A 25,762-nucleotide genomic window follows, 5' to 3' on the forward strand; every position below is an offset into this window, starting at 1 on the left:
GGACTTCAAAATTAGCATACCTGTAAACAATGGATTTGGCACTCTCTGTCAGTGACATTGCAATGATCTAAAATTAGCTGCCCCAGCTCATCAACAAACAAACATAGGGATAAAAATGCAATTATTGTGTTCTTGCAGCTACATTTGCCACAAAAACCAACCAAATCCAGCAACCAATTATGAAACAAATTGAGCCCGATATGGGTATTGCAGCAACTGCTTGAAACTGAGATGTAAGCCCAATTGGTAGCAATTCTCAATTTATTTTCCTGAACGTATTCGTTGGAAATGCTGTTGGAAGCCTTAGACAGCATCTGTGAAGAGTCCAGACTCCATAAATTATAGGAAATAGGAGGGAGAGAAAGAATTTGAACGGGTGCAGAGGTACACTACAAGATTTTTTCCCTCTTCACAGTATTGAACAAAACCTACCATGATCAGTTTTATGAGCAACTGAAACAACTTCAAAGCATAACAGAATTATGAATCTTGAGAGAACTAGGTTGCCAACTTGCCATGTTCAGATGACCCACTGCTCTGAGGGACATGTTCCTAAGTGGTCTTGCTACGTCCTTAATATTGGTGTATATAGGGTTATGAATAGTCAACTTGTGGCTATCTTAATCCTCAATTAAGTAATCTTATCATTATTATATTATTATTTAGGGAGGTAGGTCAGCCTAGGTGTTATATAGGGTTGTGTCTATTCAGCCTAAGCATAATTAGGTATATATAGGAGGTTGTGAGTCTTATTTTAGGATTTATTGGGAAGTGTGTTCTCATTGGAGATATTTGGAGGTTGCCCCCTCGAAGTGGCCTATTACTCTCAGTTATTATCAAATATTTGTAGAATATTTCATATTATCTTTTCCATTGTGTAAGTTATTTCATTACAAGTGGTATCAGAGCATGATCTTGGCGCCATAGAGGCAAGATTTTTTCTCAACATTGGAGGCGATTTTGGAAAGAGCATAACTTTCAGATTTTAGTGATTTTTTTAAAGATTTTTAAAGAGTTTTTGAAGACCATATTAAAGAAGCTATAGTCAAAATTTCAGAGGAATTGGAGTAAATTTGAGCAAATTATTGCAGATTTACTATTTCTACACAATTTATTCAGATCTACATATCTCTCACATCTTGCTGATATAACTTGTATTGGGTTTTTCAATACATAGTAGAGGAGCCTACATTTCAAAGCTTGGAGAAATTGAAGCAAAAACAAGCATGTTATTGCAAAATTACGAAAATTCTCTCTCAAGGCAGCAAATTTGCTAATTTTTGAGATTTTTTTTGAGTAAGGGTATCTTGGCCCTAGTAAGTTACAGTAAAAAATAAATAAATAAAAAATCAGAGAATTTACATTTCAATTGTTTGATTTATTTCAAAAATATTGGTTTCCATCATGACAAGGTCTCCAACAAGAGGCAAAAAGAATGCTACCACACTAGGGAAATCCTCTGATAAGGATTCGGAAACAATAGAGAAGAGTAAACCCAATGAGGAAATAAGTAAGCTCAAGGAAGAAGTTAAGAGGGATATGTGTGACCTACGAGGAGATATATCAGATATATGAAGCATGTTAAGCTCCTATATGAATGAACCAAGGAAGGAGTTCTCAAGCAAGCAAGGTGAAACCTTCAAGTCGACTAATAATGACACAAATCTTAATACTCCTATGAGATCTAGGAATTTTTTTCCAAAGATGGATATGCGCAAGTTTGATGGTAAGGATCCTCTAACATGGATAAACCAAATGGAGAGTTTTTTTGAAGTACATCAGACCCCATATGGACAAAAGGTCACGATGGATTCGTTATATCTAGAACCAGATCAATTCATTTGGTATCATTGGCTTTGTACTCATTGGAGGAAAAAGGGTCTCACCATATCATGGTCAATTTTTACAAAAGAACTCCAAGTACAATATAGCAATAGTGTGACAGACAACTTCTTTAGCCAGCTTGCTAAGCTTCAACAAACAGGATCAGTTAAGGATTATATTCAAAAATTTCAAAATCTATCCTTGAGAGTGGATACAATTATAAAGGAGAACTTGAATGATTTATTCTTGGGTGGTCTCAAGGATCATATTCAACATGAGGTACGCATGTTTTGTCCTAGCTTAGTAAATGAGTCTTTTATATTGGCATGCAGAGTAGAGGAGAAGTTCTTGATTCCTAGAAAGCAAGGGGCTAAGGCGACAAGAGAAAAAGGATATTCAACACCTTCTCTTCCTCAACCTACTAGGTTGACTCCGCAACAAATTGAGGAGAAAAGAGAAAAAGGGTTGCGTTTCAATTGTGATAGCAAATACAATCAAGGACATAAATGTAGTGAAAATAAATTGTTCTATATTGAAGGTCCAAGTGAGGAAGAAGACGATGAAACCATATTAGAGGAGGATAGGGAGTCAGGTGAGGAATCACATGATTCTCAACCAATCATTTCTGTCATGCACTTTCAGGTTTCAATGCACCACAAACTCTCAAGGTAGTGGGTTTCTTAAAGAAGCATAAAGTAATAGTGTTGATCGACTCAGGTAATACTCATAATTTCATCAATAAAAAGTTGGCGACTCTTGTAAATTTTTTTATATATCCAGCCCCAGAGTTTTAGGTTTTGATTGCAGATGGGGTTACAGTTAGTTGTTTAGGTAAGTATCATCATAGTTTAAAAATTCGGTATCGGCAATATCTTGGCTGACCTAAAAATTGTGAAAATATCGCAATCGGCAAAAACTCGGCAAAGTATTCGGCAATAAATCGACACTTTTATCGAACATTTGAAAATATACAATTTCTTAAAATATTCTTAAAAATGCATACATACACACTACATTTGTACAACATATAATGATTTGAGATATTTACCATATATGAAGCAAAGTTCTGAGTTAAACAATAATTCATAATTTCATAGCAATTAAAACTTAGTAGATTAACATCGTAATAGAATCATAAACCGAAAAACAAGTATAACTGTATAACATCAAAATATAGATAAGTTCAATACATATAGCAATCAAACTCCATGAAAGTTTGAAATAACAACTTCTGAATACATATTAAGTTCAAGTTTCAGTATCAATGAAAACTAAAAGTAGCAATCATAAATTGTGTCTACGAGTAAAACTCAAAAAAGATCGCTGCTGCTGGGTGAGTGGTGTTGAAGTGGTTGCCGTAGCAACATCCTCAACAGGTGCCCTAGTAGATGCCTCATGCTCCACAGAAGCCTCTGATGGATGGCCAAGCTCAGGTTCCACCTCACGTGCTGCCACATCTGCATCCCAGTCATCTGCCTCCATCTCAAACTCAGCTAGCTGCTCATCTGTCAATAAAGGTTCGCCCACATCCTCATCTGCACTCTCACCATCAGGAGGAGCAATCCAATCTGCTAAATATGGATTAATGTCATCCAAGTCTAGTGCCGCACATGAAGCTTGCCCTTTCACCTTCTTCTCGTGCAAGAGAAGGTTGTACTTCACATAGACCAAGTCATTTAGGCGTTTTTGAGTCAACCTATTACGTTTCTTTGTGTGTATGTTTTGAAAAGTACTCCAATTTCTCTTGCAGCCAGAAGCACTACAAGGCTGCGATAAAATTCGGATGGCAAGCTGTCGAAGATTAGGCATTGTGGCACCATAATCTTCCCATCACAGATCTGCAAGGTTTAAAAAAATCATTTATGATGCGGTAAAACTTCCAATAAACTTCACAAGCAAAATAAATGGTATGATAAAAGTAAACGCAAGTTCTTTTTTACCTGGCTGCAAGGTGTATCTCCTACGCTTGCAATCAGGAGAAGAGAATAATGGCCCCTCTTCCCTCTTGTAGCTCTGCAACTCATCAAGTATGATGTCTCGGAGGTCCGTATCAGCAACCAATCTTCGAATACATGTGTCCAAGCCAATTTGAACCTCTGCATCTGCTTTAAAAGTGTCAGAGAAATAGTACTTGGGGTTCAAGTAGTAGGCAGCTGCATGAATGTGTTGGTGGAGTTGTCGGTTCCACCTACGATCAATGATGTTCCATATGGGTCTATATTTTGTCTCATTTGACCTATACAAGTGTTGAATGGCCTCTTTTGCGCTATCCATAGCCTCATATAGAAACCCCATGGGGTTTTTATCCCCATCCACAATTCGCAGAACCTTCACCAACGACTCTGATACCTAGACATAATAAAACATACAAAATCAGCCAATGAAAATATTTCAAAATTAAATTCTAATCATCAATTAAGATTTGAAAACTTACTTTGAGGGTCTCCTCCATTAGCTTTTCAAAGCTACCATCAAACACAATCCTCACAATCTTCTCTGCTTCAGGCTTCTTGGCATAAGGACTCTCCAACCATTTCTTATCAAGAAACATGCGCCTAAGGTCTAACAATGTCTCTGATATGCTTTGCAAATTTAGAAAATTAGTAGCAAAGCGTGTGACCCCTGCTCGTACAAGATCCTTACCACTAGTGTGCTTTCTCATAAGACTCAAGACCCATGTATGATTGTAGATGTACTTCGCAATATTCCTGCCATCTTCAACCACCTTCTCCACCCAGCTCAATTTCCCTAGATCCTCAAGAAGCAAGTCGAGACAATGGGCAGCACAAGGGCTCCAAAACAATGTGGGATGTCTCTCCATCAGAAGTCTACCGGCTGCCACATATGCAGCTGCATTATCAGTCACAATTTGGATGACATTAGCCACTCCCACTTCTATTACCACCTCATCCAACATGTTACACAAATTTTCAACATTTTTCACTTGATTAGAGGCATCAACTGATTTTAGAAATACCAACTGCCCCCCTGAAGCAACTAGAAAGTTGATGAGCGTCCTATTCCTGCCATCAGTCCACCCATCAGAGATAATAGTGCAACCTTTATGTTCCCAAACTCTTCTTTGCTCTTCCACAAGCTAATGAATGTTTCTTACTTCGTCATCTAACAACGGCCCACTCACCTCATAGGGAGTTGGGGACTTGAACCCCTTACCAGACAAAGAAATGGAAGTTACCACTTGATCCCAATATGGACTGCATAAAGCATTGAAGGAAAGATCATTCCGGACCCAAAATCTCATGATTGCCACTTTTGTCTTTTCGTGCATCTCTTTGTTCCATGCAGTACCTAGTAAGCCGGGTTGAGCACCAGGAGTGTTACGTGGAACCCAAAAATCTGCTAAAGACCCACTCACACTTTCCGATCCTCGTATCCGAGGCCCAATAGAAGAAGAAATTTCTCCACCTGTTTGTGATCCTGTAGAACTAAAAGTCCCCATTGGGGCTGCCATGGCCTCGAATATCCTCTTTTTTGCTGCCTTACTTTGTGCATATTTTTGAAGGCTTGCCATAGCCTCTCTTGTAGCCTCTTCTGGACACTCTAGACACGGTGTAATATCATTGCATGGAATTTTTGCAAGATGATATTTCAATCGGCTTATACCTGAAGTCATGCATTTAAAGCAATGGATACACTGGATATCTCCTTTGTTTTCTCCTGGGATACCATGTTTCCATAAAGGGTCCTTTGCTCTGCCACCACCAGTCATCCTGTTTCAGTGACACACACAAGTCCACTGTACAAAAACGAAAAATCAGATCAATCAATAAAGATAGAAGCAGTGGCACATAACAGATAGAGTTAACTAGCACACGAGTTATGCACTTTAGATAGAAAACAAAACAAACATAGAGTCAAAGATTCAAAATACAAAACAAACATAGAATGATTTAGAGCTTCAGATACCTACTGGTTTCCCACTTTTCCTCAATTAAAATTATTAGTCAGGTTCTTACAAGGTGACAATTTAATGTTTTTTTGTTTCAAGACAAACTTTCTAGAGATTCTTCACCTATGGAAAACTCCATAGGAGATTTAGATAACCCTGGTATAATATCCAGCTATTCTAAATTTCTAACTAGCATTCCATTTCCTAGTTTCAAGTTTCAACTATTATACTATTACTTCCCCAACTGATAAGAGAGTATCTTTGAGTCTTTGACCTTTCCTAAGCTAATCAAACATCTTTCTATTTAATTTGAGGTTCATTTCTTGTCAATATAACCTGAACAAGTCAAAAAAATAACAGACACACAATTCCAATTAAATGTCATTCTCCATAGGTTGGCATGAACCTTCCTCAATATACCTGTAACAGTTCTAAAGGCTAATGGTGCTAGAGTGATTGTCCACTGCTTGATGTAGTTCCACTGGTTCACAATCCTCTGGCCACAGTAGGACCTTATTAATGTCAATAATGAAAATCATAATTCAATTTTCTAGCAACAAGAACATGCCATTCAAGATGGAACAATTTAAAGAATATTAAACAATCCTGATACTAACTTTATTTCCTTCCACAATCTATAATGGTAAAAGAATAGTAATCGGGACTAGGAGAATGATCTGAATTTTAATAATGAAGATGGAATTGAATGATAATTGTAATACATGTTGACAATTTGTTTCTCAACTCTTAATGGTGGTACAATATAATATATTTTCTTCCTAATTCCTCAGGAAAGTGCATGTTGATGTTACTAATGTGTCTTCGAACTCCTGAACCTAAATGGTGAAAATATCACAACACAATAACTTAAGTGATAATTCTTCTGCATGGGAAAATCATCAAGTCACAACACCTCAGGTTTCAACCCACCTCCGTAGAGCACATCATCAGATCATTGTAATTCGGATCAGTATGCTTTTGCATGTAAAAATTATAATTTATATTGCCAAGGCATACTAGTGTAAGGATGAGTATCAAGATATACCAAATTACCAATAATATGAAATGCTACTGATATCATACTGATATCAAAATCAAGATATACCAATAATAGGATCAGTATATCTTATTTATATCTTGGTATATCAGTATACTAGTGTAAAGCAAAACTTGATTCTTAGGGCGATATCTTCTACTACTGCAATCACATACGTTGGAAATCCAAAATAGCATGTACCAAAATTAAAATCAGCTATGAGAATTTTTTTAGATAGAATCAGATAGAAAATTGTACATTGAAATCACAGTCCAAATTCCAAATCGCACTCCAAATCGAGTCCAAACTTGAAATCGCAGGTCACCGTCAAATGCTGTTCAAATCGCATTGAAAGTCGCAGGTGAAGGTTAGGGTTTACCGCGGGAGAGATCGCAGTTGAAAAGGCATTTTAATGAGCCCGAAAAACCCTAAAACGGAGTCACGACGTGGCGAAAAAGTCGACGATTTCATGCGTTGACTGTGGTGACCGATTTTCGCCAGAAAAACCCGCGATTTTATGCGGTATCATGTGTTTTACTCGCGGCGATATTAATCCATTATCCGCCGGCGATTTTTTGCTCGTTTTTAACGGCTCTGCAAATAACACGCGAGAACTCGCGATTTCGGCGATTTATCTGCATTTTTTTAAACTATGAGTATCATAGCATCAAATTATCCATGGGAGATTATCAACTTGATACCCCAATGTATGTGATATACATGGGTGCAACAGATATTGTTTTGGGAGTACAATGACTTACTACATTGGGAACAATTGAGATGAACTTCCAAGAACTATTCACGAGAATTCAATCAAAAGGAAAGGTAGTGGAGCTAAGGGGGTTGAAGGCAAAGTCCCCACAGATGGTAAGCTCTCATCAAATGCAAAAGTTGCTTAAGAAAGGAGCAGATGGATTTGTGGCTCAGCTATGTTTATTGAAAGTCTCTCAATCTAATGCTCTTACTCATCCAAATTTACAAGCAATAATTGATCGTCACTCAATGATTCTTGGAGATATACCTAAAGGACTTCCTCCTAAGAGGGATCATGACCATGCCATACAACTAGTTCCAGGGAGCTAGCCACCAAACATCAAGCCTTATAGGTACCCACACATACAAAAAAGTGAGATAGGAAAAATTGTTGAGGAACTACTAGAGGCAGGAATTATCAGGCATAGCCAAAGTGCTTACTCCTCGCCTATGGTGGTGGTGGGTAAGAAGGATGAAACTTGGCATATGTATCCAGATTATAGAGTGCTCAACAAGTACACCATTAAAGATAAGTTTCCTATTCCAGTCATTGATGATTTGCTAGATGAATTAAATGGAGCTATGTATTTTACCAAGTTAGATCTTAGATTGGGTTATCACCAAATTCGGATTAAGGAGGAAGATATTTTTAAGACAACATTTCGAACTTATTAGGGTCATTATGAATTTTTTGGTGATGCCATGCAGTCTTACCAATGCACCATCTACATTCCAATGTTTGATGAATTCCATTTTTAAGAAGTTTTTGAGAAAGTTTGTGTTAGTGTTCTTTGATGATATATTGATTTATAGCAAGACTTGGGAAAAACATTTGCAGCATGTACATCAAGCATCACAATTACTAGAAGATCATCAACTCTATGTTAAGCCATACAAGTGCGCTTTTGGTCTTAAGGAGGTGGAGTATTTGGGACACATAGTTTTGCATGGAGTAAAGGTGGACCTTAACAAAATTAAGGCTATCATGGAATGGCCTACTCCAAAAACCATTAATAAGCTGAGGGGTTTCTTGGGATTGACAGGGTACTATAGAAGATTTGTGAAGAATTATGGTCATATAAGAGTACCCCTCACCACTCTATTGAAGAAGGATTCTTTTCATTGGAATGAAACCGCTAATGTAGCATTTGAGCAATTGAAGGAGGCTATCTATACAACTCTAGTGCTTGCCACTCCGAACTTCGCCAAGGAATTCATTGTGGAATGTGATGCTCCTGGAAACAAGATAGGAGTAGTTGTCATGCAAGAAGGTCGACCTATTGCTTTTGATAGTCATCAATTAAAAAGGTAAAAATCATCTCAAACCTATTTATGAGAAGGAAATGCTAGCAATCCTTCACACAGTTCAACAATGGAGGCCTTATTTAGTGGGTCGACACTTCAAGGTTAAGATAGATCATGATAGCCTAAAATATTTTTTGGAACAAAGACTATCTTCGGAAGAGCAACAAAAATGGGTCACTAAGATGTTGGGCTATGACTTTGAGATTGTATATAAGAAAGGGAAGGAAAATATTGTAGCCCATGTGCTTTCCAGAAAGGATGAAAAAGATGAAGCCTTACTGTGTGCTCTTTCAATATTACAAGCAAATTGGGTGGTAGAGGCCAAAGCAAAGTGGCAAAATGATGTTGCAATATGTAATCTCATCCTACAAGTAAAAAGTGATCCTAGTAGTTCAGATAAGTTTTGTTTAAAGGGGGATATTCTTTGCTATAAAGAGTGCTTGTATCTCTGCAAGAATTCCACTCTTAAACACAAGATTCTCACAGAGCTACATGAATCCTCAGTTGGTAGTCATTTAGGATTTTTGAAGGCATATCATCGGGTCAAGCAAGATTTTTTGGGAAGGGCTAAAGGTGATGTTCAAAAATTTGTGGCTGAATGTTTGGTTTGTCAAAGAAATAAGGGGGAGACAATTAAGACACCAGGTCTCTTGCAACCCTTATCTATTCCTAGCCAATGTTGGTAAGAGGTATCCATGGACTTCATCACAGGACTTCCCAAATCTAAAGATCATAATGTCATCATGGTAGTAGTTGATCGCCTCACTAAATATGCACATTTCATTGCATTATCACATCCTTTTACAGAAAGTATAGTGGAAAAAGTTTTCTTGGAGTATATCCAAAAGCTACATGGTACACCTAAGGTTATTGTAAGTGATCGCAATCCTTTCTTTACTAGTCGCTTTTGGAAATATTTATTCTCATGTTTGGGTACTCAATTGGCTCATAGTTCTTCACACCATCCTCAATTAGATGGGCAAACTGAGGTTGTTAATAAATGTTTGGAAGGATATCTATGTTGTTTCACTATAGAGAAACAATCTCAATGGGTAGATTCGCTACCTCTTGCAGAATGGTGGTACAATCCTTCTTTTCATAGCTCATCAAAAATGTCTCCATTTTTGGCACTTTATGGATATCATCCTCCTTCCATCAAATCATCATTAAAGGTGTCACCAAGAGTTTAGGCAGTAGAAGACCACTTGCTTCATCGACAGCAGGTACTTTTAGGACTCAAGGAGAATTTAGCTATGACACAATCAAATGAAACAACAAGCGGGCCAATATCGTAGTGAAATTTTTTTGAAGTTGGGGATTGGGTCTTCTTGAGATTGCAGCTTTATAAACAAATCTCAATGAAGCAACAAAAAAAGAATAATAAGTTGTCTCCAAGATAATATGGACCATACCAAATCATGCAAAAGATTGGTAGTGTTGCCTACAAGCTAGAGTTGCCACCAACAACAAAGATACATTTAATTTTTTATGTTTCTTGTTTGAAGAAGGTAATTGGGCAGAATATTCCTACTCAAATAGTACTACCAGAACTTGATGAAGAAGGAAGAATAATTTTGGAACCAGAGTGCATTCTTTAAACGCGCATGAGGAAGTTGAGGAATAGAACCCTCACCTAGTATCTCATCCAATGGAAGAATTTATTAGTTGAAGAGGCCACATGGGAAGATGAGGAGTTCATTCAAAAGAATCCACACTTGGTTAGCATTGAGGAAAATGCTTCTTTGAAGAGAGGGGGCATGCTACGCCCTTAATATTGGTGTATATAGGGTTATGAGTAGTCAACTTGTGGCTATCTTAATCCTTAATTAAGTAATGTTATCATTATTATATTATTATTTAGGTAGGTAGGTCGGCCTAAGTGTTATATAGGGTTGTGTCTATTCAGCCTAAGCATAATTAGGTATATATAGAAGGTTTCGAGTCTTATTTCAAGATATATTGGGAAGTGTGTTCTCATTGGAGATATTTGGAGGTTGCCCCCTCGAAGTAGTCTATTACTCTCAGTTATTATCAAGTATTTCTAGAATATTTCATATTATCTCTTCCGTTGTGCAAGTTATTTCATTATAGGTCTGCATTTATGTGGCTGTATATACACCCTCATAAGGGAGCTGTGACAGGACAGGTACAGTGATAAGGCAGCTATGATAAAACAGATTGTAATAGAGCCTTTCAGACCCTCCATGAACAAAGAGACACTTACCGATGAACTAAAAGAAATTCCAACCTGATCAATGCAAACAAAATCAAGTTAGATAAAGTCAAATGTTCAATTCTCAAATTGTTTGTACCATAGGCTTACAATTCCTTGTCCGTATTTTAACTAAATCATATGAAAAGACACCTCAACAATAAGACTTGGCAATTGCAATTTTCGTAACTTGTACAATAAAGAAAAGCACAGCAACATGAACCATTCAAAATAAGTGGCACAGGTTCCTCATTATGTTGCTTAATCATTATTATAGCACAGGATGAAAGACCTATCCCAGGAGAGCATCCATAAAGTTGACAACCCTGAAAGTATTTTGTCTTGTCTTAACAGCAGCCAAAATCAAGGTAAGTTAATAGACCCTTGGTTCTAAATGAATGAAAGGCCTAACACCTATGGGATGAAGTCAACATCATGTCTCAAGCGACTTTGGTGGGACAGTCAACCCTTAGTCCTTGACTCTCAAACATCAAGGTTTCATCTTTCAGCCCAAGGCCCTTATACTCATATCAGATAGAAAAATGATCTTATATATAATATTAAATCCTCCATAAAAAAAAGCAAGGTGAAAAATCCCTATAAGTTATAAAAAACATTCAACCAACCCTTTTGTAAAATTATTATTACCCAACTGTTCATCCTGATGATGGATCACTGTGTGTGATCCGAAACGTTGATGCTAAAAAAAATTTACACAATCAAATTCCAGAAAAAAATTGAACATATTATTACCCAATCAAGTACATAAGAGAGAACTCAATGACAAAATGCAGAATACCAATGTGTACATAAATTAGACTTGATGAAATATAAATATCTGCATGCTTCATTAAATTATTATTTTTAAGTTGAGATCACAAATAGATTGAGTAAGCTCTGAATTTCTCCATTTCTGTTTTAGTCTAGAATAAAAGGCTCAAAGAATATGTAAAGAGCACCAATTGAAGAGGTTGCAACACGAGGCTTGTGCTCCCACGTCAATATTCAATCAAGTGTTATATTATTATTATCCAGTCAAATAGATGACATCATGAGGAACTTAATACTGAAACACATAATACCAATGTATACATATATTGGACTTGATAAAATAAAAACATCTGCATGCCCAAGTAGAGTATTAAATTAGAGTTGAGAGATCAATTAGATTAAGTTCATTCGATAATCACTGCATATTATTTTTAGTCTAGAATAAAAAGCTCAAAGCATATGGAAAAAGCATTAATTGAAGAGGTCTCAACTTGAGGCTCATGCTCCCATATCAACATTCAACCGACCCTTCTATTAAATTATTATTAACCAATCAAATATATGAGATAATGAGAGGGAACTCAGTGACAATACACATAATACCAATGTGTACATAAATTGGACTTGACAAAACACAAATATGTGCATGCCCAATTTCATTATTAGACTAAAATTAAGAGATTACAACTAGATTGAGTAAGAACTAGAATTTCTCCACATCTTTTTCCTAACGTGTGAAAAAGGCCCCCCAAAAAGTAAATGTATACTTGCAGGCTACATCAGGTTTTATTGATGCACTAATGCGGTTTGTTGCTTTTAAGATCTAAGGAATGTATTTCATTCAATTATGGGTAATCATCATCAATGCTAACAACTTTAAAGTCAAAATTAATCGTACATTGTTAGAAATTTGGGCACTAAACCAAAAAATGCTGTTACAACTACTGGAACATGTTGGCAGTGTGTCAATGTCCCTCATGGGATTTGTGACATGGTTTAACCACCTACTATGGATTCTATAATTTTAATGGTTGTAGTGAGCATTGGCAGGTCAATCTTTTGGTGCAACAACAACCATGCTTGTAGAAAGTGGTATTAGAGCTTGGTCACAGGTAGTGAATCTCCTATGTGAATGATGTGGGCCTATGGCAAGTGACATTGAGGGGAATCAGGGGATCATTGGTGGTTCACCAGCTGTGGTTTAACCACCTCGTGTGGATTCTATAAGTCTATTGGTTGTATTGGGCATTAACAAGTTGATCTTTTGGTTGACCACACCAATAGATTACACTCAAGTCTTGGCTTGTCTTGCAAGTCTACTTTCTTTGCATCGGTTGTAGCCCATTTCTGTCCCTGTGTCGGTGGTAGCCCATTTCCAGTCGGCGGGAATAAACAAGGGGCAGAGCTGGAAGAAAAAGTGGAGAAATGTTTTTGACCGATTATCAGACAAACGGTTGGGTAAAATTTGATGGCAATGGCATCTTATTCCTTACAATATTGTAACATTTTGTTTGTGCCACATTTCGTTTGTGCAATGTTTTTAACATGGGCGTCGCATGCAAGTTTGTTGGAAATGTGAAAAAAATATATACTGATTTGGAACATACATGAAAGCGAGGTTCAACGCTACTGCAAATCACATTCAGGGAAGTGTGGGGTCGCAGCAAAGACAGGGCACTAGGCAGGTAACGGACACAGTGGGATCAAGGCATCACATCGGAGCATCACAATGGGACTAGGGCAGCAGACACAATACCAGACAAGGTTCAGATCCCAAACAGGCTCGTTTCCAAGGGCAAAACGAAGATTGGGCCTAGCCCACAGCAAGATAGTGGTAGGCCTTTAAGCCAGGGGTTTCAAGGTGCACTTTCCAATTTTTTTGTTTTATATATTTGCTCTTGTTAGTTTTTGTTTCGTCCTTCTTTCCTTTGATCAATGGAAAAACAAATTGTGGATACACAAACAATGGGAAAACAAACGGTGGATATGCAAGCTATGGGAAAACAAACCATCTCATTGGTCAAAAACGGTCAAGAAATTCTGGTGCACTTTGAAACTAACCATTTAGGTCAAGTCAAAATGGCATCACTCGGCAAGACAGGGAAATATATTTGGGTCAATGTTAAACAGTTCAAGCGCATTTTAAAACGTAGACTTGCTCACTTGAAAGGGTCACATGAAAAGCAGAAACACGGACAGAGATTGCATAAATCAAAGAAGAAACAGAAAGATGTTGTCAAAATGTGCCCTTCTCCACACTTAGGTGGTGACAGTCATCTGTGTGGTAGCAGCAACTTTGTTGATTCTGTCACCTACAGCCCTACCTCCACACCTCTTGCTTGGTGCCCAGATCTTTATGTGCAAGAACTTTTGAGGGCCAAGAGGAGGTTGGAGCTCCTAGAGGCTAAGCAGCAAGAAAGTTACCGCAATATGCAGGTGCTATTTGCAACGAATAAAACTCTTGCAAATAATAACAACATTTTAAAAGCTCATATCTCAACGTTGCAAAAAACACTTTTAGCAGGGAAGCTTGAATGGCAAAACATGAAGGATGAATGGAAAACCTGAATGCTACATTGGAAACAAACAAGGTCATAGCAAATACCAAGTCATCTCATTATAAGGAGAGAACCATTCTTCACACTAATTCGTCGAGAAAGGCAGAGGTTGAAGAGGAGAGGAGAAGTTTTTCAGAAGTCACCAAAACTTGGAACAAAAACAGCAAACACCTTGATATGGCAAGAGAAGAGGCAAAGATTCGTGTGAACACACAAGACAGAGAGGTCAAGGAAAGGCAACATAGGGCATCCAATATAATTATCAAAGGGATAAAAGATTATGGGGAAGGCGAACATACCCTTGACTTAACGAGGGATTTCCTATAAGATGTGTTGTTGTGGCAAGGACAAATCTGTCAAGCTTGGAGGGTTGGCAAACCACACGTTGAGAGAAATAGGCCAATCAAGGTAGTCATGCCCAGCATTAGCGACAAACAAAATCTACTTAACAAAAAACAGCTCTTGAGGGGTTCTCGCTTCGTTTTAGAGGAGGATTTAACCATATGAGATAGCAAGCAGAAAGAATGATGGAAATGGAAAAAATCACAACAGCTAGAAATGAAGGCAAAAGAGTTTGGATGTTTAAGGGAAAAGCAATTATTGCTCATTTTGGCCACCGCTCCAATGAAGGGCAGCAAGAAGGCAACAAAGGTGTGACAACAAACACTTTAGCATGCAACGATACAACAAGATCAACAATCACGCTTAGCGATAATAAATCAACTTTGAGTCTTTCACATCAAAACAAATAGCAATCAAGCTTAACCCAGGCGTCCTTAAGTTTAGTTTGCTGGAATTGTAGAGGTTATCCGTGGAGATGTGGGCCTGGGTTAGGACCTATCGCGGAAGGCAAAGACATTATTTGTCTCATAGAGACACATGAGCATTAGGGATGTAAGACCCCATTGTTTGAAGGCTACTGGAAGATGGCAGTGTGGAATGAGGCAACGGGAAATGGTAAAGGTCATGGAGGTATAATGGTTCTAGTAAAAGAAAGAGAAGGTCGTGTCATTCAGTTGGAAAAGACTGATTCTAATAAACAATTTATATAGCTCAAAATCGTGGAAAATAACACTCTTCTCAGGATCGCAGCCTATTACTTTGCTCCACAAGTATCTAAAACTTATAAAAAGTGTGGCTTAGATCACAATGACCCCTATGCTGCGTTAAAGAAAGATGTTGCTATTTTTTCGTAGCGTAGGGATGTTCTTCTTGTTGGAGATTTCAATGCTAGGACAGCAAATTGGCAAGCAAGTATTTTCAGCTCCAAAGTAAATGATAACCCTATTGAGCTCACAGAAGAAAGAAATCATCAATGGGAAAGAATACCCGAAGATGCTAAAGGCTGCAATCATTTTGGAGAAGAATTGATCACTCTATGTGGCACATTTGATCTCATAATTTGTAATGATTTGGCTAGATGGGCTAAGTCGGGCAATTTCACTTGCAACACATACAATGGGGCAAGTGTGGTAGATTATGTAATTTGTTCGCAAAATTTGTATGAAAATATTGAAGAAGTTGAAATTGGAGAGCACATTTGGGATCTCAAATCAGATCATAGACTGCTGTACGTAAATCTGTATTGGGCAAAGGATAGGCAGATTGGGGCAAAAATCCAAGGCCCTCAATACCCCCTTCTCAAGGCAGAATTTTGTTAACTTCAGAAAACAATAACACTTTCAGAGCTACTCTTGAGGAACTTTGTATGGAACACTCTATGTATAAACATGGTGTTAACAGTCATGATTTATCAAATTTGATTCATGAGGCTCTTTCAAAATGCAAGAGAGCAAAAAATAGAAAATCTAAAACTAATTGTTTTCCAGCCAATGCTTGGTTTGATAAGGAATGTAAGAGGGCTAGGAGAAATCTAAGGGAGTCAAAAAAAACTAACTTTGACATTAAGGCCTACAAACAGATCCTAAAGAAGAAAAAAACCGATTTTATGATCACAAGGAGAGAGGAGCTAATTTTCTTGGGTAAAAATAACCCCAAACGTTTTTGGAAAGAACTCCAACCAAGGAGAAAGCAAACTGAAAATAATATTACTGCCACCCAATGGTTTGAATATGTTAAGAAACTTTATGAACAAGAGGGTGGAGTGGGACAGCCACCTTTGGTCAACGATGATACAAATCTTTTCACTGTGCAAGAGATAGAGGCAGGGATTAAGAAGTTAGGTGGAGGTAAAGCAAAAGACCTTGTTGCGCTCCAAGCAGAATATCTGAAGTGGGGTACGAAAACTCTTGCACTGCACATCACTGAAATTTTCAACAAAATCTGTCAAGAAGGGTTTCCGAAAGATTGGACAATCAGCCTTGCAATACCACTTTTTAAGAGTGGTGATGTTAACAATCCCTCCAACTACGTGACTATAATGATCAATCCCCTCTTTGCTAAACTTTTTGGCAGTATGATAGAAACTAGGATCAGCAAATGGGCCGAAGAAAACCATAAACGTGCTAAAGGACAAGCTGGTTTTAGGCCAAAGCACTCGATAGTGGATCACTATGTCACTTTGAGACACATTATTGAAAAAGAGTGGGAGAAAAAGGAAGAGGTTTTTTGTTGCTTTGTTGACTTTAAAAAGGCTTTTGACACCATCCCGAGAGACAAGCTTTGGTTCAAAACGGAAGAATTGGGGATTCCTATGCATCTCAAAGCTGTTGTTCATAGGATGTACGAAGAGGTGAAAGTCAAAATCAGAACTTCAGATGGCATTTCAAAATGTTTTAGGAGCTATATCGAGGTCAAACAGGGCTGCCCTTTATCTCCTACTTTGTTTGGTTTATATATTGACAAACTGGAAGAGTGGTTAAACATGCAAAAGGGAGAAGGCATTCAGCTAGGTGAATTTGTTATAAAGCTGCTCCTCTATGTGGACGATCTCATCTGCCTGTGGTTTGCAAGATCGTCTATCTTCACTTGAGCACTTTTGTGGAATGGTGGGGATGTAGGTCAATATTAGCAAGACTAAGGTTATGATTTTCTCTAATAATAAAAAACAGCATCAACATGAATTTTATTACAATGGAAGTGTTCTTGAAGAAGTTGTGGAGTATAAATACCTTGGCATCGATTTCAACAAAAAATTAAGCTGGTCTAGTTGCAGGTATAAAAGGATATTAGGTGGGTGGAAGGCTTTTTATGCTCTTCTAAATAGGTGCCGTGAAGCAGAGTTGTGGAATTGGAAAACTATTCAAACCTTGTTCGGTCTTCTTGTGCTGCCAATTGTTCTTTATGGGTGTGAATTATGGGCCAGCAACACTACTACAGCACAATGGAAACAAATTGAAGGAATCCAAAAGCCCTTGATCACAAGCAAGTTTAAAATCAAAAGCACTATTCCATATGATATCATGCTAAGTGAAATGGGGGCTGCTCCTATCGAGGCACTTGCTATGGTTCACCTTCTAAGCTATTTAAAAAGAATAGAAAAAATGAAAGAGGATAAATGGCCTAAAGTTGTTTTTAGTGACACACTATGTAAGCGAAAAAGGACATGGATGCAACAAAACATCAAATGGATGAGTAAATGGAATATTCAATTCAATATGTGCCTCACAAATAATAAAGAAATAAAGGTCTTTGTTATGGAGAAATTCTACAAGAGAAATTGGGGAAGCGAGATCGGGAGGAAGAAACTATATTATATAAATGAGTTCAACCCCACTTGTGATCAACTCCAAAAAGCATACATAGGAGCCAACATTTCTTGGAGGGCTAAAATTCTTATTGCTCAGCTGAGAACCAACTATCACCAACTTCGTTACTTCGTTGTGAGATTGGGCGTTGGAAGAGGCCAAAAGAGGCTTGGGAAGAGAGAATTTGCAGACTCTGCAATTCTGGGAAAGTGGAAACTGAATAGCGCTTTATTTTAGAATGTGAAGCCTACAAGAGTAGCAGAGATAAATTTGCGGATACTATATGTGACAGTTCTTGGCATAACCTATTCAACGAAGAGCACATTGAGTAATTGGGTGGACTCGTCATCATCCTGCACAAGAAGCGAACAGTGCTACTTAAGTCTACTTGAGTTGTCTTGCTGTCCCATAGGCTATTTTTAGCCTCTTGGACGTTAAAATTTTATCTATCTATCTATCTACTAACTACTAGATCCTCTCCCCCATAAAAACCACACAAATTCATGACTCATGTTTCCCTAGTTTCCCTTATGAACACGTTCGCTCTAACATAGATTAAAACTTCACTCGTACCTTCCTCATCCTAATTTTACACCTCAAACAAACTCACCACTTTGGCAATATAAAAAATGTAGAAAATTACATAAATTGTAATCTGCACCAGAATTGGTGACTCTAATAAGTAATATTCCAAACATTGGAAAAAACAGTGTCCTCTTCGATAGACCCCACTATTCATGTATAAATACCATGTACATGATTCCAGGAATCGGTGCTGGGAGCGAGGAGGAAAAGTAACAGCACAAACTTATATAACAAGAGTGTCTAATGGATAGAAAAACAGAGTAGAAATTGGAATTCATCCTTCCGTTCCAAGGATATAAACTATGCAAAGCATATGATAAGTACAGTTATTATAGAGAATTCAAGGAAAATGCGTTAGTAGGCAGAGCAGAACAAAGCATATATATCTTCTATCATTGAGCCCACAAGATCTAAGGCATGCCATAAACAAATTAGTACTCAGTATTGGATCCATCCTATCTATACCTCTTGATTTTCCCCATATTGGGCATAGAAAACATGAATTGAAGAATCAATGGAAACAGAAGCTCCTTACACATAATGATAATGGGTATTGAAATCATCCAATCTGACATCAAAATTGATCCTCTATTTCTTGATGTTTCCAATACTGATCACGGAAATTCTGAATTGAAGCCAAAGGCATAAGAGGGTACTGAAATACAACGTACCTCCATTGAGCCACAATGCCAGAGGCTTTGAATGAGCGTCGTCCTCCGCCTCCACAAAGTAGTAAAATAATGCACGGCCTGCCTTTTCATCCACATCAACATAGCCTGCATATTGCTTGAATTTCACTGGAGGTTGTCCCGGAAGACTCTCCACTAAATCATCTGAAGGGCCTCCCCATACAATACTCATAAGCCCAAGTATGATCAATATCCATATTCCTCCCATCTTCTTTACTCCTCCAAGCCCCCGTTTGGATCTGCTTTATTGCACAGAGGCAATGCGAGGCAGGAGGAGCCACGATTTCGTTGCCCCCAAAGGTCAGTCCAGTGCAACCATGGAATTGACGTGAGGGGACCAGGTAATTCTTGTGCCAACTCATTTGGGAATAGGTAATTCTAGTGCCAACTCATCTGGAAACAGGTCATTGCTAATTATTTCAACTGCAAACTCTAATTCGCGCTATTCGATAAATTAAAAATGTCTAATTACGACAAAATCTTAAAGTAAGACAAGATGTTAAGCCTATCATTCTCCTTGAACGGGACAAGAGCGTTAATGTCGCCTTGCAACTGCGATTATTTTTTCCACGGTCAAAAGAAAAAGTTATTAATTTTGTATCCACGTGCGGGTCCCTCAATTGGCAATTGGAGATTGTGCGCATAATTGTCAAATTGGATTCAAATTCACTGTCACAACGGTCCAAACTTTAGTAAACTGATAATAATAAAAACAATGAATCTGTACCTTATTCGTCAGTATATCCGAACTTTTTAAAAACTAGTCATAATTTATATTTTGTAAAAAGGATTTTCACATCAAATATACGTATTAATAGTGTTTTCCTATTAAGTTAGGTAGAAATTGAACTTTTAGTGTGTTATAGGTAGGTGAAGTGTTTGTCCTTTTGTCTTTCTCTTTCATCCTTTTGACCTCTTTATTTTCCTAACAATCTATCTCACTACCTATGTTTCTTTCTATCTCTTTTTTATAACTATTTGTCCATTTGTCCTTCTCCCCCTTTCATTCTCTCTTTCATCTATCTCTTCCTCTTTATCTTATGTCTCTCATTTTCTCTTCTTTATATATATTAATAGCTTTCATTTGGCCTATTTTTTTCTCTCTCTCCCTCTCTTTTTTAGATCCCTCTTCTCATCAACTTCAATCTCCATCTCCATACCTCTCTCTATCTCCCTACCCTCCTTTTATCTCTCCCTTCCTCTCCTCTTCAGATCCATCCTCTCCGTAATCTCCTTCTCCATACCTCTCTCTATCTCCTTACTCTCCATTTACATTAAATAGTATCTATTCAATATTTATTATTACAAATATTTGACTTCACATAAATTTATAAGGGGGTGACCTGTTATACATATTTTTAGACAGAAGCTTTCCACAATCCATGATAATGCTAATGTATTTATGGATATGCTTCTGAATAAATTTTAACATCAATATTTTGGATCGTACTCCATGATCCATCACCATGATGAAAGAGTGTATCAAAATGAAAAAAAAGTAATCGTAGTTAACTTTTTTAAAATTTAAAAGCTTGCATTTGTAAATGTAAAAAGTAGTGTGATAACATCATAATACATTCGTAAGCATAGAATAATTCTAAACTATTTTCCCTACATTACAACACAGTTAAAACATGTATAACAAGTCATCCCCTTACAATTCTCCAAAAAGTCAATTATTTGTAATAATATAAATATTGAATGTATTATTACTATATTGTGCAATTTCTTATTTTTAGGGGCTTGACTATTGAATAAGTGCATTTATATAGTATATCATTATATTATAATATATTAATAAATATCATAATACGAGCTCAGAAAGATTGGAGAAAGAATTGTATTGTCACAAGCTAAGAAGGTGATATGTCATCCTCCTCATTCATCACACTTGCAAACATCCCTTGCCTTGTACCCATGGTGCTTGGGTTTTTGTATTGTGTCCTTGTTGGGATTTATGTCTTTTTTCAAATGCTTTGCTATTTTGTAGGTCTTCTTTTGTATTTTTTGTTTATTTTGAGTGAGTGATATTTACTTGTATTCTAGTTTTCATCCAACCCACTTGCCACTTATCCCTTAACTCAGTGTTCATTAAAGTTGGTTATAGATAAGATTATTGGAGATTCCAATACCCCCACAGAGAATGGGGATGTGAACATTGAGCAAATTGACGGTGTTAGTTGTAAGCCTCTTGTGGGTGTGTGGGTGTTAAGGACCTTCTATAAGGCATCTCTCTTTGATGAAGAATGTAGGCCCATGTTTCCATCATCGACCCAAGTGTCCATCATCTACAATATTTAATGGAAGAGCCATGCCCCTTTGTCAAATGGGAGCAAGGGGTTATTGGGGACCAAGGAACATGTATTATGAGCTAAAGGTATTATCCAAGATGGAGACCCCAAATGGGGAGAAGATGGTAAGTTCACTTGCTCTATGTTAAAAATCATATCGCTCACTCCAAATAATGATATGCTTAAAGTTATTAAGACTAAACATAATGGATTAAAGAGTGTTGTATTTTTTGCTTGTGTGGATGGTAACTCTCTTCCTTATAATTTTTTTTCCAATGAGTGAACTCGAAACATTTAGGGAAAAAATAATGCATTTATGTAAGTTTTTGCAAAGTGATGCATAAAGGGTTGTTTGTTGTAGTTTTTAAATCTCACAATATGTAAGAACGAGTTTGAAATAGGAGTTTCTGGAATTTGGCTCAATCTCTATAAAGGGATTTTCCATGGTCACCAAGAGATGATTTAGAAGAAGTTATTTCTTGATTTTCTTTGAAAAGGCTAGAAATTTAAACTATTGCCACCAAATTATGGCCTTTTTTGCTTCAACTTTTAAAACCAATTGAAACTGATATTCAAAATGAAGAATCCAGGATTACCTTATCACATTTAAATGCTAGGGTTTTGATTGCCCTAAAACTAAGAGTTGAAATTTTTGAAAAATCATTTTTGAACATTGAAGAGGAAACCCTTTGTTGGGATATTTTAGTATTAAGTAATTGTTGTCACAAAGGCTTGCACCCTTGTCCAAAGTTTTTACCTAAGGACAACCTTGTGAAACATGGAAACAACCTCCAAGCTGTGGGACTTGAATGATGAGGTTGAGTCTCTAGAGAAGGTTGGCTTCCTCTACTATTAGGATGCACTCAAACTATTATTGAAGAAAAAAGGGAGAAGGAATACATGCAAGTAACTACCTAATCTATTCTAAGGAGGTGATGTACCAAAATAAGGTGTTCAGACTAATCTCTACCCATACATGCACAATACCATTATCATGATAGTCTAAAGATATATAGATTTAGACTTGAACTACATATAGATCAGACAACTAAATAGACACGAGGATAAAATGCTTCACTTCTTATCATTCAAAGGCCAACAAAGATACATAAATGTAGATTATAGATATCCACAATACATTGAAGAGAGGCAGAAAAAGCTTGCATAATACATCAGTGGCTAAAGGAGATAAGACAGGATGTCATTTAATTTAGAGGCAAAGAGGGAATTTATAGTAGCATGCCAAGGCAATACGAGAGAAATAGAGAAGATCCAACCTTAAGAAAAAGTACAATATTTTATTTTATAGTGTAAGCATAACTTTAGATAGCTTCTATCCTAAGATAGAAATCAACCACTACAATCAACTTTAAAAAGAGAGATTACTGCAAAAATTGGAAAAGATCTAATCATAGCGCAAATCTAGACGCAAGAAGATCACTTATCCACCAAGCAATCTTTGAGAGGGCAAGAACAATGACCATTAATCATCTGTCTGAGTAGATGGATCAACTGGTGGTGATGGGGTGTTCTATTGCATTTATTAGGCCTGGGGAACGATGGAAGTGGTTGCAGGAGATCCAAAAGATTGGATCTATCATCAAAGAGTTGTTTCCCTTGTTATCAACCTACCAAATTAGATGGAAAGCAAAGATCAATTGTATTCAACTATCACTTTGTACCTTTCCTACTACCTGATTAGTTGCGAGTTCCTTTTTATCCAACTTGGTGATTGAAACTCTTTATATGTTTTTGGTCAACACTAAACTCATGATCTTACAAGTGTCAACTATGGTCAAAACCCTTTATATCACCTTTTGTTCATAACCCTAACTTCTATGATCTTATGATGGTCAATAATTTGTAGCATCGAGCCCATCCTTCATTCTCTTTATGATCCCTCGATAAAAACAAAATCATACAATCTCATGACAGAATAACAACCCTTAACATCCTTGGCATAAGGTTGTGGTACCACTATCTTTTCCTTGCGATGTCATGACATGGTCAATTTGACCTTTATGATCTTACAATCACAATCCATCATGATATCAACAGCCATGGCAATAACCCTTGCGATCCTATAATCGTGGTTTGACTATCCCTTGTCTTGACCTCAAGAGGTTTCCTCACTTGTGCCTGCAACCTTATGGTTTTACGATCATACAATCCACCTTTCCCTTTGTAGCATTGGCGACATAAGAAGTCAACTCTGTGATCCTATGATCATTGACCCTCATGGCATTGGAACATATCCTCCTAGTAAGTATGATCTTTTGATTTCTTTTTGTCATAACATCAGAAAAGATCCTTCTTTGGCTTATGATCTCTTGACTGTCTATGATATTATGATATCTTGACCACTCAACCAACAGGAGCATTGTAGCATCTTATCAGTGCTTGATTCACCCGATGATCCTTTGATACATGAGCTATCATAAGATCGAGACCATACCATATTGTTGCGGCTTTGAGATTTAAAAAAAAAAAAAAATCTTGTGACTGTTGGGTGTGTTCAAATATTTGAAATTAATCCTTAGCAGGGAAGGCATTTTTGGCCAATAGTAACCTACTTGCTTGCTTTCCCTATAAAAAGAATGAACATATTAGAAAAGATTTATCACTACTAAAGAATCCAATTGCAAAAAATGAGGCATTCAAAGTTACTCCTAATTCAACCATTGATAGTGAGATAATTCTTAAAGGGAAAAGGACTCTTGTGCCCCTAAACCTCCTAACATGGTTATTCAAATATTGCTCGTAGTGATAAATAATGTATTTCTTTAGATGCAATGAGAGTGATTATAGTAAATTTCTTTGATTAATCTTCTATTTGAACATGAAGTAGAAGCTATACTTGCCCACACATATGAATAAATTATCCTAAGAAGGGGATCCCTTGGAACCCCTAATGGAGATAATGCTCATAAAATTCTTAATGTACAATATTTGGCTTTGGCTACTATCAATGATAGAACACAATTATATGAGAAAATTAATCAGACATCTCATAATCTCGGTTGGGTCTAGACGAATCAAATTAGTCCCAACAATGAGGTCATTGGTACAAAATTAGTTTTGGTCAGCAATGAAGTAGATATGGTTGAGGCCAAAGAAAATGATGAATCTTGACAGAAATTCCAGTTTGCATAATCTTGGTGAAAATATCACACCCAAGAAGGGAGTTAACATACCATATTATTTTAATAATTTTTTTAGGAATTAGAAAAATCTTTCCATCAATAACAAATCAGTCTAAACACACTTTGAACCTAGCAAGTTATAATGTGAGGAGGTTGAAAATGAGAGACAACAAAAATGTATTTAGAGATTGACGTAATAAGATGAGGGATAAGGAGTTTCAGTTTCCTTTAAGAGATTAAAGATGTGTGTTTTACTTCCTCTACCACACTCTATTTCATATGGAACTAAGGCAAATGTTTTATTATTGCACATGAGAGAGGGAAGGAGGAGTTGCAATCTTGGTTGGGTCTAGACGAATCGATCACATAGTGAAATTTAGTGTTTTCCATTGTAATAGGACATGTTAGGTTAGTGTTAACTTCCAAGGAAAAGATATTGGTATATGCAATGTGGTGATATTAACAATTATAGAAAATTGTAGAGAAGAGAAAACACACATAACATACAATTTATGTGGAAAAACATTGTAAAAATATACTACTTAAAAACCATGGCCAAATGTCTCTCAACATTATGTCTCAAGGAATTTTCACATTTACAACAATGTTAAAAATGTATGAGAAAACATGACTTTAAGCTCCATATACCAAGTTGTAGAGTCCAAATTGCATACCACTTACTAAATTTAGTAAGTGTGATTCTTACAAATACATATTAAACACTTGTCAAAATTACTAATTTTGGTAATTCACCAAAATGACTTACTATTTATAGTAAGTTGACTCATAATTTTTTTTTTATTAAAGTAAGTATCAAAAAAAATATTACATGAGCATTTATGATGACTCAGATCCATTTGATGACTCAGCCATAACTAATTGTTATCTATGACAAATCATATGTGATGGGTGAAGGATTTGATCAATACAAATCCACAAAGCCTTCGAATACCTGCATGCAAAAACCTGTCACAGAAGAAAAAGACAAGAGGAGGCAAAGGGTTTTGCTCTGAAAAATATGCTAATGTATTTTTATAA

At 36.8% G+C, this 25,762-nt stretch overlaps 3 protein-coding genes across 4 annotated transcripts in view; all 3 read right to left on the bottom strand.

Annotated features, from left to right (window-relative positions):
* The window catches only part of LOC149555552 (serine carboxypeptidase-like 42), a 37,666-nt gene extending 18,161 nt beyond the window's left edge, over window positions 1–19,505 (bottom strand). For both annotated transcript variants that reach the window (XM_089829654.1, XM_089829653.1), the window contains exon 1: window positions 19,273–19,505. In XM_089829654.1, the coding sequence (XP_089685780.1) occupies window positions 19,273–19,498 (226 nt within the window). In that variant the 5' untranslated portion in view covers window positions 19,499–19,505. The remainder of the gene's footprint in view (window positions 1–19,272) is intronic.
* On the bottom strand, window positions 2,962–3,893 carry LOC149555553 (uncharacterized). Its single transcript, XM_089829656.1, has 2 exons — window positions 3,765–3,893; window positions 2,962–3,662 (listed from the first exon to the last, which is right to left on the bottom strand). The coding sequence occupies exon 2, from the start codon at window positions 3,631–3,633 to the stop codon at window positions 3,109–3,111; it is 525 nt and encodes a 174-aa protein (XP_089685782.1). The 5' UTR covers window positions 3,634–3,662; window positions 3,765–3,893; the 3' UTR covers window positions 2,962–3,108.
* Window positions 4,784–6,234, bottom strand: LOC149555554 (uncharacterized). Its single transcript, XM_089829655.1, has 2 exons — window positions 6,155–6,234; window positions 4,784–5,581 (listed from the first exon to the last, which is right to left on the bottom strand). Exon 2 carries the CDS (start codon window positions 5,552–5,554, stop codon window positions 4,922–4,924), a length of 633 nt encoding a protein of 210 aa, XP_089685781.1. The 5' UTR covers window positions 5,555–5,581; window positions 6,155–6,234; the 3' UTR covers window positions 4,784–4,921.
* Window positions 19,506–25,762: the final 6,257 nt, after the last annotated feature.

Source organism: Cupressus sempervirens, chromosome 5, assembly GCF_028749045.1.
Source record: "Cupressus sempervirens isolate cs-2001-9-10 chromosome 5, ASM2874904v1, whole genome shotgun sequence".
Classification (NCBI taxonomy): domain Eukaryota; kingdom Viridiplantae; phylum Streptophyta; class Pinopsida; order Cupressales; family Cupressaceae; genus Cupressus; species Cupressus sempervirens.

Excerpts from the sequence above, each read along its gene's own strand:
- LOC149555553 (XM_089829656.1), bottom strand. The coding sequence starts at position 3,633 with ATGCCTAATCTTCGACAGCTTGCCATCCGAATTTTATCGCAGCCTTGT.
- LOC149555554 (XM_089829655.1), bottom strand. The coding sequence starts at position 5,554 with ATGACTGGTGGTGGCAGAGCAAAGGACCCTTTATGGAAACATGGTATC.